Here is a 16,649-nt window from a genome sequence, read left to right as displayed (position 1 = left end):
CACAAGATATAGGTGGTATCAGGTGGGATGTCAGATACTATTGCCACTCGCTGATTGTTATATTGGATTAATGACTTAGAATCGTCATATTAGACGATCTTTAGTATTTTTCTTGTTGTAATAACAAATATCAACCATTCTAAAATCGTTATTTTGATTCAGAATAATCCCAAATCAAGCTATTTGAAAGTATAAAGATTTTTGTAACAATCATTGTAATAGTGTCCATAACAAGGAGACTGCGACAATATCAGAAACCTTACTACGTGGTCCATTGTCACGCTAATCTCCAACTTGGATGGAGAAAAACGGGGGTCATCAGGACACGTAAAATAACTTGGGAAGGAAGGAGAAAGGTGGAGAACCAAGAGGAACAAGGGCTAAGGAGAGCGCATTCCAAAGGATATTAATCCACTCCTTCCTATCCCCCTCTCTCTCTGTGCGTTTGTGTGAATGCGCTCTGATGGATTACGGTAGTAGGTGGGCGGAACCCCAGGCGACGCCGCCGCCCCCGCACCACCACCTCTACTACGCGCCACCGCACTTCCACTCTGACATGATACACCACCACCAGCAACCCCAGCCCCTTCCCCATTCCTCCTCCTCCTCCTCCGCCGCCGCCGCCGCCGCCGCCTCCTATTACTACCCCAACCCCAACCCTAACCCTAGCCGTTGCCTCACCCCCAGCCACGACGCCCACCTCCCGTCCGTAGCCGGCGCCCGAGCTCTCCGCCCCCCGGTGGCGGACACCTACCCCCCCAACCCCTACGGCTCTCACGGGGGCTACCAGGGACTCCATGCTGTGCCTTACTCTTACCCTCGGGCTGTTCCGCCGGCGGCGGCGGATGTTTGTGCCCCGTCCTCGTATTACTACGGTGGTGGAGGCGAGGACCCGCATAGCCTTGCAGTGAAGGAGGCTATTTGGCAGCATGGTGTGGATCCCCATTGCTATGGACCCGTGAGTATCTCTCTTCCTCTCTCCCGTCCCCTCACGCCCCCCCCCCCTCCTTCTTCTACACTGATTAGTTTGGAAGAGTATGGAACTCTTTACTTCTATTGAGATTTCATTTTATGTTACTAAGGTTGGGTTATGTTCTCGGGTTAGTTTTTGCAACAGAACTCGGGATTTTGTTTAGGATTATATTGGCATGTAGTAGAATTGGTTGCGAATTGCTTTATGCGTCCTGTCATTTGAATCATTTTTAGATTATAGTGGGGGTAAGAACAAGGGCTATTGCTTTAGTTGGGATCAAATATAAGTTTGTGGATGAGAGATGCCTATGATGCTTTCAGGAGGATAGATGTTGAAAGTGATTGACACTATCCTCCGGCTGTCAGAAGTTTGGTGCCTAAGATTTCAACCAAAATGACGGGTAATTTGCCATAGTTTTAGAAGATCCATTATTCGGCATAATTAGCATCTGACAGAATCTTAAAGAGAACAAAAACAAAGATATGTGACATTTGGTTTGCTTGGGTTCTCTTACCATTGGTTATGAATTATATAAAATGATTGTAATATATGAGTTAGAGTAGAAAGTATCGACATATCTTGATTTATCTTGGTCATCTGCCATGCATGATATTCAAAATTATTTTAACCAAGGTTTAAAATTCCGTGAGATAGGAGTTTCCCAATTTCTTCATGGAATGGAATGCTTCGCTATCTCGCCCTATCCCAACGGCAGTCTTGATTATGTTTCCGGTGGATATCCTCCATTTCTCTCCCAATCTTCATTCCTTTTTCTTTCTTTTTTTTCTTTTTCTTTCCTTCATTTCTTTCTTTTCTTCTGTCTTCCTTTTTTTCTTTTCTTTTTCTTTCATTTCTTATCCTTTTTGCCTTTTTTTCCTTTTTCTTCTTCTTTCTCTTATCTTTCTCCATCTTTCCTTTCTTTCTTCCCTCTTTCTTCTTCTCTCCTTGCATGGATGAGTTTCGGAGACCCAATCGCATCCTGGTTCTATTTTCTCATTAGAGTGCGATGGGACAGTCTGGATGCCCCTCGTCCCTCCAGGATTTAAAACCTTGATGTTGAACTATTCTTTTGTTGAACTTATAAGCCATACCATGAAACTTTGCAAGAGGGTGATTAAGTGTAGATGGAGCTGTGATAGCAAAGTAGAGGACTGATTTGGTTTTGTATAAAAAATGTCAACTATTGAAGTTACTTTTCTTCTTCAAAGGTTAATGGTGAAGTATAGAAAAAAGAGACAAGCTTTCCAGCAGGCTTTTATTAATTTAGAGAAAGCATATGATAGAGTCTTTAGAGAAGTTATCTAATGGGTACTGGAAAAGAAAGGGGATTACATTAAATATACTAATATGATTAAGGACATGTCCGATGGAGCTGTTACTAGTATGAAAACTACTAGTGATAATACTAGTAAGTTTCCAACTAAGGATCTGCTCTATGTTCTTACCTTTTTATGTTAGTTATGGATGAGCTTACCAAGCATATGTAGTATGTTATTATTTGGTGTATATTATTTGTGGGTAATATAGTCTTAATGGATGAAAGAGTTTATTAGAATTTAGGGTTTTAAGTTGGAATTATGGAAGAGTATGCTAAAATCTAAGGATTTTAAGTTAAGTAGGACCAAGATGGAATATATGGAATGTAAGTTTAATAAAAATAGAAATAGAGATAAAGCTGAAGTAACAAATTTAGGATTATGAAGTTTCTAAGAGTGAATATTTTTTATATTTAGAATTGATTATTCATAAGAAAGGAGAGATGTTATTTATAGGACTAAAATAGGTTGGATGAAATGGAGAAGTGCAATTGAGATATTATGTGATCATAGGTTAATTTCCAAATTGAAGGAAATTTTTTTTATAAGACAATTGTCTCCCCTTACTCTCGCTTTGAGCACGTGTAAAGATAAAGGTATAATTAAAGATAAGCTGGATTTATTGATATGTCAAAGGGTTCTTTCTGAGAGTATCGTTGACTTATTTACATTAGAAGATGATTCACGCATAACCATCTACACTCAGTAACAGCCCATATTTGATTAGCTTTAGTGGTCTGCTAACTAACGGCTATTGTCTTCTTACTACTCACGTTCATTAGAACAGCCAGGCCTTGTAGCATCTGACGGACTAATAATCATGCCTGATCGGCCTCAACTTGTTATTAGCCTCCATTTGGCCTATCTTATAATAGCTTGCTTTTGTTGTCTCCCTCTAGTCGGCTTATAGCACGGTCTTTTGTGCTTTGAGGTGTATTTTGACCAGTTTGGCCAGCTCCACCTATATTGTATTTGTTCACTTTGGTCCAATCTTTTTTCAGCCATCTGGGCGACCACACCAACTTTAGATCTTGGCTCAAGCCTTGGGGCCCCTATCTGGTCCTACTTTAGAGTCGCCACATGTATGATGATCTCTGGACTTTAGACTTTATTGTAAATAATGCCTTCCACAACCTATCAGCCATCGATAAGGTGGGTGATGGGATGTACTAGACACCACATCTGCTGTAATAAGTATGGCATTCAAGAGTTTAGGAATTCCCTCACTTCTAAGGATTTTCCTTGATCATAACTTATACTGATATGTATTCCCTCTTTTTGAAGATTGTGTACATATCCTGATGAGATGATTCACCCCTCTAATTAGATTGTTTCACAAAGTATTGCAATTAATTAGAATTCCTTTTAGGATATGATATTGTATGGTGCAAAAGTCTTTTAAGGTATCCAATAGTTTCATCTCCCATCATCACTTCTAGCAGATCCTGCTTCTTTCACCTTCTTCTAGTTTTCCATCTTCTACAACTATCCTACTTCCTTGTATGTTCTCGTCCATGAGAAATGGGAGGAACTAGAGTGCTTCAAGGTTCTGTAGTCAATAGACCCTCAGGTACTGATTCCAAAGCCTTCTAGCATTTGCCTGTTAAGTTCCATTTTTAAATCTTAGGCACCCAAACCCCTTCTTCCACTTTTCCTCACCACCCCAAGGAAACTTTCCATTATGAAAGGCCAGCGTTTGAGACCTTGATTTGGGAGAACCCCAACTATCATTGACCATGGCCCATTTGGTGCGACCTCTAGGTCTGGTCGTTTGACGATGTTGCCAACAGAAGTCATTTACTTGAGAGAAAAATGGTCTTTTGGATATCTTGGCCTTTTTTCATTCTCCTCCTTTGTGGCTAACCAACCTCCGCTTTTTGCCTCTCTGTATTTTTGGTCTCGTTCGGCCAATATCTTTCATCTCTTCCATGATATGACTAACTCGAGCTTCTTAGACTTAGGTATTCTTTTTAACTTCAGATCAATGGGCGAACTTTTTAATGCCACCACCTTGTTGAAATCCCCAAGGATGATTTTGGCCTGCTTCTGAGCAAGTCTGTCTGTACATTTCTATGCGTAGATTTTTTATGATTGTACTAAGCCAATCTAAACTAGAAAAATGTCTCCTTTTTTCTAGTTTGGTTTTGTGGATACCTACTTTATTCCCGATTGATCTCTTAGGTTGGCTGCAGCCTTTATCCTTGGCTTCTTTTGTTCTAGCCTATCATTACTAGAGCATTAAAGAGATCACTTCTGGATGTTGGGGATGTAGAGGTTCTATCTGGATGCTTCAAATCTTGCTGTATGCCTACTTTTTAGGGATTTGTCATTCTATGTCCGATGAGGCCGACATCGTTTCCATTTGTCATCAGTGTACTTACCTAGAGAGTCCATTTCTTTCTTTCAAGGAATATTTCAAATTTTTTTTGAAGTTTCCTAACATGGAGGCATAAACCTCCGGTTTCCTTTCTTTTTATTCTTTGAAGCCTGCCTGGCTTGTGTTTTTGCAGGTCGATATGTCCTCAATAAGGATCAAAGCTGTAGGACTTCTTTAGGGAGACTTCTTGGTTTCTGAAGATCTCTATGTCTGGTTGATTATTGATAGATGAATAATAAGTGCTCGATCAAGCATTATTCCCCTCAATTTTTTTGCTCCTTAGTTCGGTCTAGTCTAGGGCATTCCTTGTTTGCCCTATACTCTTTGAATGCCTTGCTTTCTGATCAGCTACTTATCTCTGAGCCATATCAGATTTTATTAGTGGACTTTTTTTTCTCAATTTTATGAATGCTTGGACTACCGTTTTGTCCCTCTTGATCTTTAGCCTACCATGATCGGAGGGTTCACGGGTTGGTTGGACACTCACATTACCAATATTTGGTACAAGAGTACCACCTCCATCCTAGGCTGTATCGATGTTGGCTCTTCTCTTGACTCGGTATCTGATGGCCGTGGTTCATAGCTGACTGATGGTAGATCTCTGGCATGTGCGAGCAAGACTCTGATCCTCATCAAGGGCAAAGGTATTTGTATTCTTTTGATCGAATTGAGTTGATTTGTTTGAATACATAGTTATAATCATTTCTGATGGATCTTTTATCTTGCAGTTCCTTTGACAGATCCTCCAGTTTGGTTAGTACCAAAGACTGAAGTTCCTGCACTTGAAAGGATAAAGGCAGTGGTTCACATGCCCAAGCCTACTCCTTTTTGACACAATGATATAATGAGATGCCCTATAGAGACAAGTGGGGCCGCCTTTTCTAAATCTGCTATAGTACTAGAAATTAGTGAAGATTCGAAAGATGACTCACTTGATGCCACTACCAACACCATGAACTTACCACAGGCCTAATCTGTAGGAGATTTGGCTTCCATTACCAAGTTAACTCGTTAATCTCTACATCCTGATCATCCTTGAGAGCTATAGGTGTTGGGGCACCCTTTGTTCCTTGCGAATGATGTTATTGCTGATATTCCTTGGCTTGATGAGTTTGAGCTTCTATTTACCTGACTCCATTTGCATCTCTAAAGGCACCTCTCTTCAGCTTCTCGACTGCTGGCCATAAGGTACTATTTAGCTGCTTTTATGACAATGTTTGTTTGTTTACTGATCTGACTCCTTTTTGTAGGATCTGGGCAACCTTTCCATGTTCCACTCTCTAGCTACCTTTCCATCTTCCACTCTATGGCTAGTGCTGAAGCCAGGTTGTTGGCCTGATCAGCCAATGCTTGTATTGGCCATTTGTTAACTAATGCTGCGACAAAAGTGATGGTGGTTGAGAAGTCGTTGCAACACAATCTTACCACCCTATTTGATGAATTCATCTCCTCAAATAATATAGCCGAGTTGCTGAACATGATCTCAATCTTATTGTATTCGGCCTATCTCTTGGTGGACTAGCTGGCTAATCTCTAAGATAGGTTGGCCAATATGTCCTACCTTCATCGTCCGTTGGCCAACCTGACTAAGGAAGTAGCACATTGACATCTTGCACAGGTGAATTGGAGGTCAAAGTGACTTCCTTAGAAGAATAAATCAATCCCCCCTTGGATGCATACATGTTGGTCTAAGACAAACTTCATGCCTGGAAAGACTTGATTGTGTCTCTTGAAGAGCAACTAATTGATGCTTGCCAAGAGGTACAACTCTTGGAGGCGGAACAAGGAGAGTTGCAGCAAGATAACAAGGAGAAATTCCTAGCTTTGGATGCAGCTCAATAGGGGCTAGAAGCATGCAATTTTCAATACCCATCACTCTTTGATAGGGTAGTAGCTTCTGAGACCATGTCCCAAGCCCTTTAGGATGAGTGGAAAGAGTAAAATTGTTTGTGAGGCCTCTGGAATGGAGTCAATCATCTTTTAAGTAGGGTGTTGTTATTTGTATTGACCTTTTGGTCAAAACCTAGCCATGTGTAGTTGAATGTCTTCTTGCTAGCTAATATAATATTATTTTATTCTTTCCTCTTTCAGACCAAATTTAACACCCCTTTTGATCTTCTAGCGGATATTTTCGTAGCATCATGATCAACTTTATCAATAATCCATGTAGGGGTCCTTGGTTCATAAAGTTCAAGGACTCTAGGTAACTTTTGGCCTTATCTCCTTGATAGGCAAAAACTAAGTAGCCAACTTTCTTGGGATTGCTATCACAATATTTTGACGACTGATATCTCAAATCTTTTCCCCAATAACTTGATCGGCCAAATCTACAATAGCATAAATCATAACATGTTGTGGCTGATGATCCTTGATAATAGAATCGAGCCTCTCAACTAATTCTGTCACTAACTCTAGAGTTGCCTTATTTCACTTTGCAAGTTGCTTTAACATGACAGCCACTTGGCATGAAAGCATCTCTAATGGGCCATGCTGACTCTCATCAAGATAGGAATGGAGTTGTATGGCCATCACTTGCAGAAGATAAATTGGTAGATTGGTTGCCATTGTCTAGCAAGTGTCCATTTACTTTCTCGACGATATTACGGTAGCTATGCATCAGTGTTCCACTGTGTGCACTAGAAAGCTCGTTTCTCCTTGCTTTTGCTTCAACTATCTATAGGGAGATGGGTGTGTCAGAAAGACTTTTTAGCAAGCAAAGGATAAACAAGCCTAATGACTAGGTTGAGTAGAGGCGCGGGCATGCCATTGATGTTGAATTAGCAGAAAATAAGATAATCACAAGAAGATAATGAGAGTAGCATAGGTCTAGGTATCTTGACCTTCAAGAACTTTCACCATTGTCCTACTAACTGTTGTGGGAGAAGATGGATATGGTATGATAAGGTGTAGTTGGGGTTATGATTGAGGTGAATACTGCCACCGTTGGTGCTAAAGATAAAATAGGATCTTATCAGTAATCTATGGGCAAGGTAAAATAAAGTAAAACAAAGATAATTAACAATAAACTTGATTCATTGATGTGTTGAAGGATCCTTCTTAGAGTACAATTCACCTATTTGTACTAGAAGACAATGCACATGTAACTGCCTACTCTTAGTAGTAGTCCATGTTTAGCCGTTCTGGTAATTGATGCCAATTGTCCTCCTACTATTTATGTTTATCAGAATGGCTAGACTATGTACCTCCCATAAAACCAATAATCATCCCTGATCGGCCTCGACTTATTATTAGCCTTCGATTGGCCGGTCCCATAATAGTTTGCTTTGGCCGTCTCCCTCAAATCGGTCTATGGGATGGTCCTTTGCGCTTTGAGGTCTCTTTGGATCAGTTTAGTCAGCTCCTTCTATACCGCACTTGTTCACTTTGGTCCAAACTCTTTTCAGCCATCTAGGTGTCCACGCCAATGTACAACAACTATATGACCAGCCATGGTGTAAACAACAACTATACGACCAGCTATACTTCAGAATATTGAGCAGTTAGAAAGTATCATATGCACAAGCTGAATATGACTGAAATTAAAATGTTAACAGCGATATATGTTAATATAGAAAAAATAGAATAAGAAATGAAGTTGTTCATAGAAAGAAAAAGGTAGCGTCAATCATGGTTCGCCGTATCGGACCGAACCGTCCGGTACGGGGCGTACCGAGCCGGACCGGTCCCTTACCGGTCCGGTTCGGGCCTTTTTTCGGAAAAAGACCCCGAACCGCACCGAACCGAGCGGTTCAAGCCCATACTGTCCGGAACCGGGCAGTACGGCTCGGTTCTGGACCGGTTCGGGGTGAACCGAACCGTACCGCCCATGGGAAAGGGGGGGAGGAAGGTGGCTCAGTTTGATGAGGATCTTGTATTATTTTCTTGGTATCTGAAATAAAATGAAACTCAAGCACATCTCTCTCTCTATCATATCTGTTATACCATCTGTCTTGTAGTATCCGATATGATGTATTATATCATATTGATATGTTATTTCATATTATATCAATATTTGGTATGTTGTTTTGTACCAAATTGAAATATATATCGGTATTATAATAGAATGGTGTCAGTATAAGATCCGGTACCGAGATTGTAAAGCTTGTACCATGTATTAGTTCATCGAAATCCAACTCGTAAAATGAATTTGATTTGGTTTTTCATCACCAAACTGATGGAAATGCTTAGGAAAGCATTTTGAGAATTTGAGAGGAACCTGAAAGAAAACTTTGAACCTCCGATAGCTAGTAATAGAGGTTCCCCGCCCCAACAATTACTAAGCATTTACCATTACCCTTCTCCCTGTTTGGTACCATGACTCCTTGCTCATTTAATCCTATGCATTCGTACCGTTTTAAGTATTTGTTTCCACAACAATTAATCGCAGTTGTAACAGATAGTTTAGAGGCCTCAATAAGATTTTAAAATAAAAATCTCAGTATTATAATCATACAACACTCAGCATTTATGATTAAAAAAGAAGCATGGGCGATATCTAATATTCCAATTAGTAACTCAAAATGGCATCATAAAATTGAATAATATCTGGTTGTATCAATATCATAAATCTTGTGATGCTAGTAGTGGTATATATGTCTCAGAGTTAATGAAGAAATTCTTATGGTAGAATCATAAAATTGAATAACTTCTGGTTGCATAATGTTGTGATGCTGGAAGCTTAAACTGTTATATGCGATATCATATAGGATCACAATTGGAGCAAGGCTTTTCATAAATAAGTCAAATAGGAGAGAGTTCAGGTGTTTTACCACCCTAATTTTAATCAAGTTAAATGGTTGAGGGCTTTATGATGTGTTCTGAATCTTCCAAATCCATTTTCTTCTGCATGAAACTGATTCGATTGCAACATATGGCTATTAAGAGTCTTTGTACCACAATCTAACTCCAAATTGAACCCAAATATGTCAATAATATACAATATAATGTCATATTGAAGTTGTATTTATTAATTATTAACTTCAAAAATCCAAAAAAAAAAAATTAAAAATCGAAAAAAATATTGTGTACCGGTACCGGACCGGTATGCCCAGGCATACCGTGTGTCGGTACGGTATGGTACCGGTACCGTACCGTACCAGTCTGGGACCGGCACGCCGTCCGATACCGGTACAGCGAACCTTGGCGTCAATCAATATGATTTAGATGGTTCAGGCATGTAAACTGCAGGCTGAGGGATGCATACAAAAGGAATGAAGAAGGGTACAAATGTAGATAGGAAATCATATGGGATGAATTAAGAAGGGAGGACTTGACATCTCAACATCTTTTAGAAAGTATGGCCCTAAACTGGGCGGAATAGAGGAAAAGATTCATGTAACCAACCCTAGCTAGTTTGGGATCAAGGCTTAGTTGAATTGAGTTGAGCTTATCTTCCTTTCAGATGGTTATACTGAATTACTATATTCTATATGGATCCAAGCATTGTATTCGGTGGTTAATTGAGTGAAAGTCTGAAAATTAGAGTTTTGGGTAATGTCATTATCTAGTTTCATCACATAGTTATAGTGGAAAAGGCTTTGATAAACAAAATTAAGACATTGTAATATTGCGAAGAATAGAATCATTGTATTGGTTGGTTGAAAAGTGGAGATTTGACTCATTGAGGACTCAATAACCAGTTGTCAACTTCCTAGAAATTGGTCTCTTCACAAAATGATCAAACACTAGATATTTCCTTTTGTACCATTATGAAGAAGCAATGGACTAATTTATTTTGTCTAGCATATGATTATAGAAGATTGCCCTTTTACGTCTTTTAACTTTTTGATATGTTGCTGATATTGGATGTATCATTTTTAGAGAGCCTGAAAGATTGTCTAGTCTTGTAACGGAGGTAGTCACTTATTTAAGGCCATATTTATCCTTGTTGAAATTCTTTGCTTTCTATTCATTTTGTCACTGTCTACTCTTTTCACCTTTCTTGCCCATACCCTTCAGATTACTGCATATTACCTTTACTTGATACTTAGAAATGGGTGCAAGTATGGGTTGGCATGAAGAATGTCTAGACCCTAAAGGTTAGAAGGATTTGACACTTGGGCATGTAGAAGAAGAAGACCCAAACCCCGCAAAAAGGAAAAAAGAAAAAAAATCAGTTATGCTTCTTCAAGTAGCTTAAGACCATGGTGTAAGTCGACATAAACTAGTTTTATGATATATTTGCTGCAACTGAATCAGGAGGAATATGTTTCTAATTCTTCACTTCCTAAACGTGGCTCTTAGTGCTTCTGTATCATTGGTACATTGATGGTATATGTGGTTTTTCTCTGTTTATATCCTTTCTTTTATGGGCTCATGTTCCTGTATACAGTATCTTGTGTGAGTGAATGTGGGGCTTGGTGCTTCATTAGTATATGGATGCATATACTCTTTTGAAATGCTTTATTAAGTTCAAATGCATACACAAGTGTCTTATGGTAGTTCCTATCGGGATTATAATATTTTTCTTGGTATCTGCTATTGTTAGGAAGTTTTCTTTAAGAACTTGAATAGCTTGCTTTTTGTATGAACTCAAGTGGATTGCTAATTGAAATCAGGATTTTTAATTTTATGAGATGCATGCCCACTGATTGTTAGATATGTCTGCAAGCATGCTATGGAATATATATATATATATAGGGAACTGCTATGTTTCTTGTTAAATTGGGAAGGTTCTTTCATCTGAAATTGACATAACATGCTATCAAGTCCAAAGTATGATAGCCCTGTCATTTGCCTTATCCTATAGTAAATGATATGTGTTCCTGCCTTTCTTTCTTTAATTGGAAATTCTAATTCCAATATGATTTTTTTTTCTTTTCATGGCATTTTTCTTCTCTTGAGCATATGTTGGGTTGCCCCAGGCTTGTATCAATACAATTCCGTCAAATCCAAAAGCCTGGACCAACCCAACCTGAGGCCTGAAATTTAGAGCCTAACCTTGGCTCGATAAAGTTTTGGTAAGCCCAGGACTGACCTACCTAGGCCGAATAAGAAATGTTATTAAATCCATCTTAATACTTTAACCTAATTTTTGACCTCTCTTAAAGGCTTGTGTGGAGCATTGTACTTTGAAGTTATAGTACAACTCAAGTTGTGTTACAACCATCGTTCTTCGAATCATCCCGAACCGGATGGTTCAGGCTGTGCCGAATCGTACTGATGGGAAACTAGTCCAGTTCTGGTGTACAAAATGACACAGCTGCCATCTTAGAGAGAGGGAGAAGAAAGAGAGGAAGAGAGGGGGAGAGAGAAGGAGAGGGAGAGAAAGAGGGGGGCTTTGGCAGCCGTCGGAGGCCATTCGAGCTCTTGCCGAGCTTGGTACAGGCGAAGGGAGGGAAGGAAAGAGAGGAGAAGAGCCCTACTGGATGTTCGGAGGTCGTTGGAGACCTCCAGACAGACGGCGCTACTGCCACGAGTCTCCGATGGCCGGCGAGCCTATGCCGAGGGATCTGAGGGTGGCCAAGGCTGGAGGAGGGCCTTCGCTTTCCTTCCGTGCAAAATAGAGGTTTGCCCTTGTTTCACTTTTTTTTGTTTTTGGCTTTTATCACATGAAGTCAGCAATTGGATTGCCGACTTCGTCCTTTTTTTGTTTTTGGGTATAATTTTAGTTGAAGTCGGCAATTGGTTTGCCGACTTTGTGTGATGAAAGCCAAAAAAAAATTTTGAAACAGGGGCGAACCCCTATTTTGCACAGGAGGGCGGAGGCCATCCTTCGGCCTCGATCGCTCTCAGGTCCTTTGGTGGCTTTTGGAGGCCCTTTTTTTCTCTCCCCCTCTTTCTCTTCCTCTCTTTCTTCTCCCTCTCTCCTTCTCTGTCCTGTCGGTTCGGCCCGGCACGGAACGATACGGACCCATACCGAACCCTATCGCTGGCTGGCTGGCATAGGCTCCGATTCCTGTTCAATGGTTTTTGGTTGCAACTTCAATTGTAGCAGTTGACTTACAACTTGTGTTTGGAGAAGAGTTTGGGGAAAAGAGGGGTGTCTTTGACGGACATTCTATCAACTACCTTGCAAGTGAATGCCAGGTTAGAGCACTTGACGTGCATGGAGATAAGGATATTCTATACGATGAGTTCGACGTGAAAGTCGTCGATGGAGAGAGCCTGGTCAAGGCCTAGGTGCCTATGGTGTGGGAGCGGGTGGTGGTGTAAGTCTTGATGAGGGCGGAGAAGGTGAAGGAGAGGGGCGGAGGGGGTGGGTGGCAGTGGAAGAGGAGTCATGGAGGAGAGTGGCATGGTGAAGCTTGAGGCGAAGGAGGCGGCCATGGGCCTTCTGAAGGTGTTGAGTGTAGGTGGTGATATCGAGGAAAACGGCAAGGAGGGACTTGAGAGAGGCGAGGAGGAGAAAGAAAGGAATGAAAAGAAGAATGAGAGGCCTTCTATAGTGAAGTTTGAGGCAAAGGAGGTGGCCATGGCCCTCCTGGAGGTTGCGGGGGCTGGTGATGGCATTGAGGGTGGTGGCTAGGGACTCATGAGTGGGGGCAGGGGAGGAGAGGGGAAGTGAAGGAGGATAGAATTTGTTAATTAAGATATCTACTTGAACATTTGCAACTTGTCCTGCAATCATTTTGACCACAAGTCAATGTACATAGCCTTGGGTTACACTCTAACAAGCAACTTGACTTGCTGTGCAATTTGAGTTGTAGACATTCAGACAAGGAGGTTGGCCTGTGCCTTCATCTTGAGTTGCATGTGGCTTTAGTTAGCATAACATGGCATCTGTAAATCTCCCCAGCAGGACTATCTATGGTTACACATACATGTCCAAGCCATCTCATACCTTTTTCCCTTGCCAAAAACTCTGCCTGTGCTAGCATTAGGCTTTATTAGATTACTTAAACTCACTCCATTATTGGCTTTCACACATTTACTTGTTTCCTCTCATGTCTAAAAATATGCTTGTTTTCCCTTTTTATTACTCATTTTTATTCCCTCTATGTCTGCACCTGATCTATGATTTATATTTATGATTTTTTTTTGATATAAATTATTGAAAAATAAATTCTAATCCTTTAAAAAAGAAAGCTTGTCTTTTGTTTCATTTGGTAGAAGGAAATAAACTAAGTGGCCCACCAACCTTTACATTTTGTTAAATAGAAGCATCAAATTGTTTTCGGAATTGGTTCTAGTTCTATGATTCCAAATACTCATTTTGATGTGCTTTCGTGTCTAAAAATAATAGGGAAGCATCATCTTGGTACTAATGTAGGAAGACTAAATATGAAGTTTCTTTGTGTTGTGCATACAAGATGAAAAGCGGAAGGTCACTATGGTTCTCCTTTGCTTCTTGGAGAGTTTGTTTTAAAAAGTCCTGGGGTTAAGCCAAAGTGGATTTCTTCTTTTTCGACATCTCCAACATTGTATGGTAGGCATTAGTAGGTTAATGGTAAATCCCTTGTTTTTTTTTTAATAGCAATTCTTACGTTAGCATTAGCAGCAAGGGCATTTCACTGTCTAATTTGCTAAGATATTGGTGTCCTTTTTTAGGATAGATTGAATAATTTCAGGGCAACAGGTGGACATGTTCTCTTGATCTCTTCATAGGGAGGAGTTGATGAAGATGTTGAAATGTATGACTGGTACTCTTCATGTAATGATAGGCCTCATGCAATCCTATCCTGATTCCTACCCATATTGGGCTTGGTTGTGGATTTGTTTGAACACAATTTTTGTCATGGAAGAGGAAGTCCTCTTGATGAAGAATCATTTCTTCAAAAGGATTTTATGTAATGCCACTTAAACTGTCTTATTTTCAGATGCCTGTGAGGTGCTGTAAGCTCAAATTATTATTGTCATCATTAATTTTCTTGTTGTTTTTGTTCTTATTGTTATCGTCATTTGTGTTCTTGCTTGGGGGAAGGAGGGGTGGTGGTGTGTTGTTTTGGAGGGGAGATGTGGATAGGCATCGACATGATATATTATGTGCTAGTTTGGTATGTGATTGATTTTCAATGTTAGCAATGGAATTAACCTCCTATGACATTTTTACCTTGCAGGTGCAAACAAGCTCTTCCAATGGGCTGGTGCCAACTGATCCAACCCAGGTAAGACCTCCACACTTACATGGCAGGGTGTCACGTCTAACCTCTAATAGAGCCATGAAGAAGGTCTCAAAGAGGACCATTAAAGTTGTGCAATCAGCCTACTGTGAGGTCTGTAAGATTGAGTGTTACACCCCAGAAGTTCTGAAGACACACAAGCAAGGCAAAAAACACAAGAAAAATTTGCAGAAGCTGCAGGACTCTATTACAGCAAAGCCCACTAAAGCGCCAGCAACCACAGTGGAGAGGAAAGAAACCCCAGATGCTGATAAATGCAAAGCTGGAGGTGAGAAAACAAAGAAGAAGGGAGCTCCAGCAACAGCAGAGGACTTAGAGGCCAAAAAGAGGAGGGTTTTGGAAGGTGGTGCAGCTGCGGAGGGTGTTCAGGTGTGTAGCATTTGCAATGTTGTGGTCAACAGTCAGAAGGTGTTTGAGTACCATATTGCAGGGCAAAAGCATACTGCCATGGTGAAAAAGCTGCAGGAAGAAAATCAAGCGGCAGATGCACCAGATATAGTCAAGGAATGACGTGGAAATATTTTCATGCTCTCTTTATATGTTGTTACAAAGATTAGAACCGAAATACCTGTATGTTTTTTGAGCTCGGATTTGTCCATCATTTTCTGGTATTAAATTTGTTCAGCTTTTCTTTGCCATATATTTCATCTTACCGAGTATGGTGTTTGGGTTAATGTTTATCTAAATTAACTTAGACATCTCTTTAACTTAAAAGATTAGTAATATCAATCTGTTCTAGATGCTTAAATTTGTGCATGGTGCATTGTCTCTTTTAGTAGGATTAGTATTTGCTTATGTATCATATCATGTTAATTCTTAGCTCTTGAATGATAAGAAGATTTTCAGTCTTGCTCCTGCCTAGAGATGTGGTAGCCAAATTGAGAGAGGTGGTTTGTTTCATTCTGGATTGTTTAAGAGTAATGAAGTGGTAATGATTTTTGCATCATGAGGATTTCATTGCTTCTGGTGGTGGATTTGCTTTATTTACTTCTCCAAGTAAGTTAATGGGTTTAAATTCAATTGTGCAATTTCTCTTGCACCTATGTCAGGGAAATAAGTTTGTACTTCATCACTTCCTATGTGGCTCCACGCTCAAGCTTTTATCCATCATCAATGCGTTGAAGAAGGTGCATTTGTTCATGTATAAAATATTTTGTGCATGATACGTGTAATTCTGGGATTTCTTTTTCTTTTTAAACGATTGGGGAAGGGTTCTAGTCTCACCCTCTATCCTATACCATGCCCTTCCCCTTTGACTGCACCCATGCACCCCCCACTTTGTGCAATGGGGCTCTTAACTCTGCAGACAAGTCATCACTAGATGTTTAGCATTGCTACGGATGGTAGAGCTTGTGTTATAGAATTTGGGGTACTAGAGATTTCCCAAGTAAAACTTTTAATAAAAAGTTTTAGCTATTTGCTAATTAAATTTCTAAAACATTGTGGAACTTCAAGATTTGTTCGATAACCAAACTAAGAAAGTATTTTTATGATCAGGAAATTACAATAAAGAGCATTGCATGGTGCTTTCAAGTTTCTACTGTTTAATTAGATCTAGTATCAAAAAATATTGTTACAAAGTACTATTAACTTATAAATTATTTATTTACTATTTACTCCAAATAATATTATAAATAATAAACAATAAAATAATATTTTTATAATACTCTTATTGTAATGATATTATTATAATATAATAATTTTGTCTTATTATCTTATATACTATGACAATAATATTATATTGTAATATTATTAGAATATAATAATATGTATGGTTATAACATAATTATTATAGTATGATTGTTATAATATAATATATTATAATATAATCATATTATTGCATTATATACCTATATAATAATAATATTATTATTGTTTTATTATTAGTAATATAATATTATTATACTGTAATATATTATAGT

The 16,649-nt window shown here is 39.5% G+C and overlaps 1 protein-coding gene across 1 annotated transcript; it reads left to right on the top strand.

Moving 5' to 3' along the window:
• Positions 1–304: 304 nt before the first annotated feature.
• On the top strand, positions 305–15,475 carry LOC140851949 (uncharacterized). The gene is made up of 2 exons (XM_073244353.1): positions 305–958; positions 14,665–15,475. Exons 1-2 carry the CDS (start codon positions 464–466, stop codon positions 15,235–15,237), a joined length of 1,068 nt encoding a protein of 355 aa, XP_073100454.1. The 5' UTR covers positions 305–463; the 3' UTR covers positions 15,238–15,475.
• The last annotated feature ends 1,174 nt before the right edge of the window (positions 15,476–16,649 follow it).

Source organism: Elaeis guineensis, chromosome 10, assembly GCF_000442705.2.
Source record: "Elaeis guineensis isolate ETL-2024a chromosome 10, EG11, whole genome shotgun sequence".
NCBI classification, from domain to species: domain Eukaryota; kingdom Viridiplantae; phylum Streptophyta; class Magnoliopsida; order Arecales; family Arecaceae; genus Elaeis; species Elaeis guineensis.
The sequence above is the reverse complement of the archived record's forward strand: the minus strand, read 5'-3'. Positions and strand labels throughout refer to the sequence as shown.

Excerpts from the sequence above, each read along its gene's own strand:
- LOC140851949 (XM_073244353.1), top strand. The coding sequence starts at position 464 with ATGGATTACGGTAGTAGGTGGGCGGAACCCCAGGCGACGCCGCCGCCC. Across the intron at positions 959-14,664 it reads ATCCCCATTGCTATGGACCC|GTGCAAACAAGCTCTTCCAA; the intron begins GTGAGTATCTCT and ends TTTACCTTGCAG.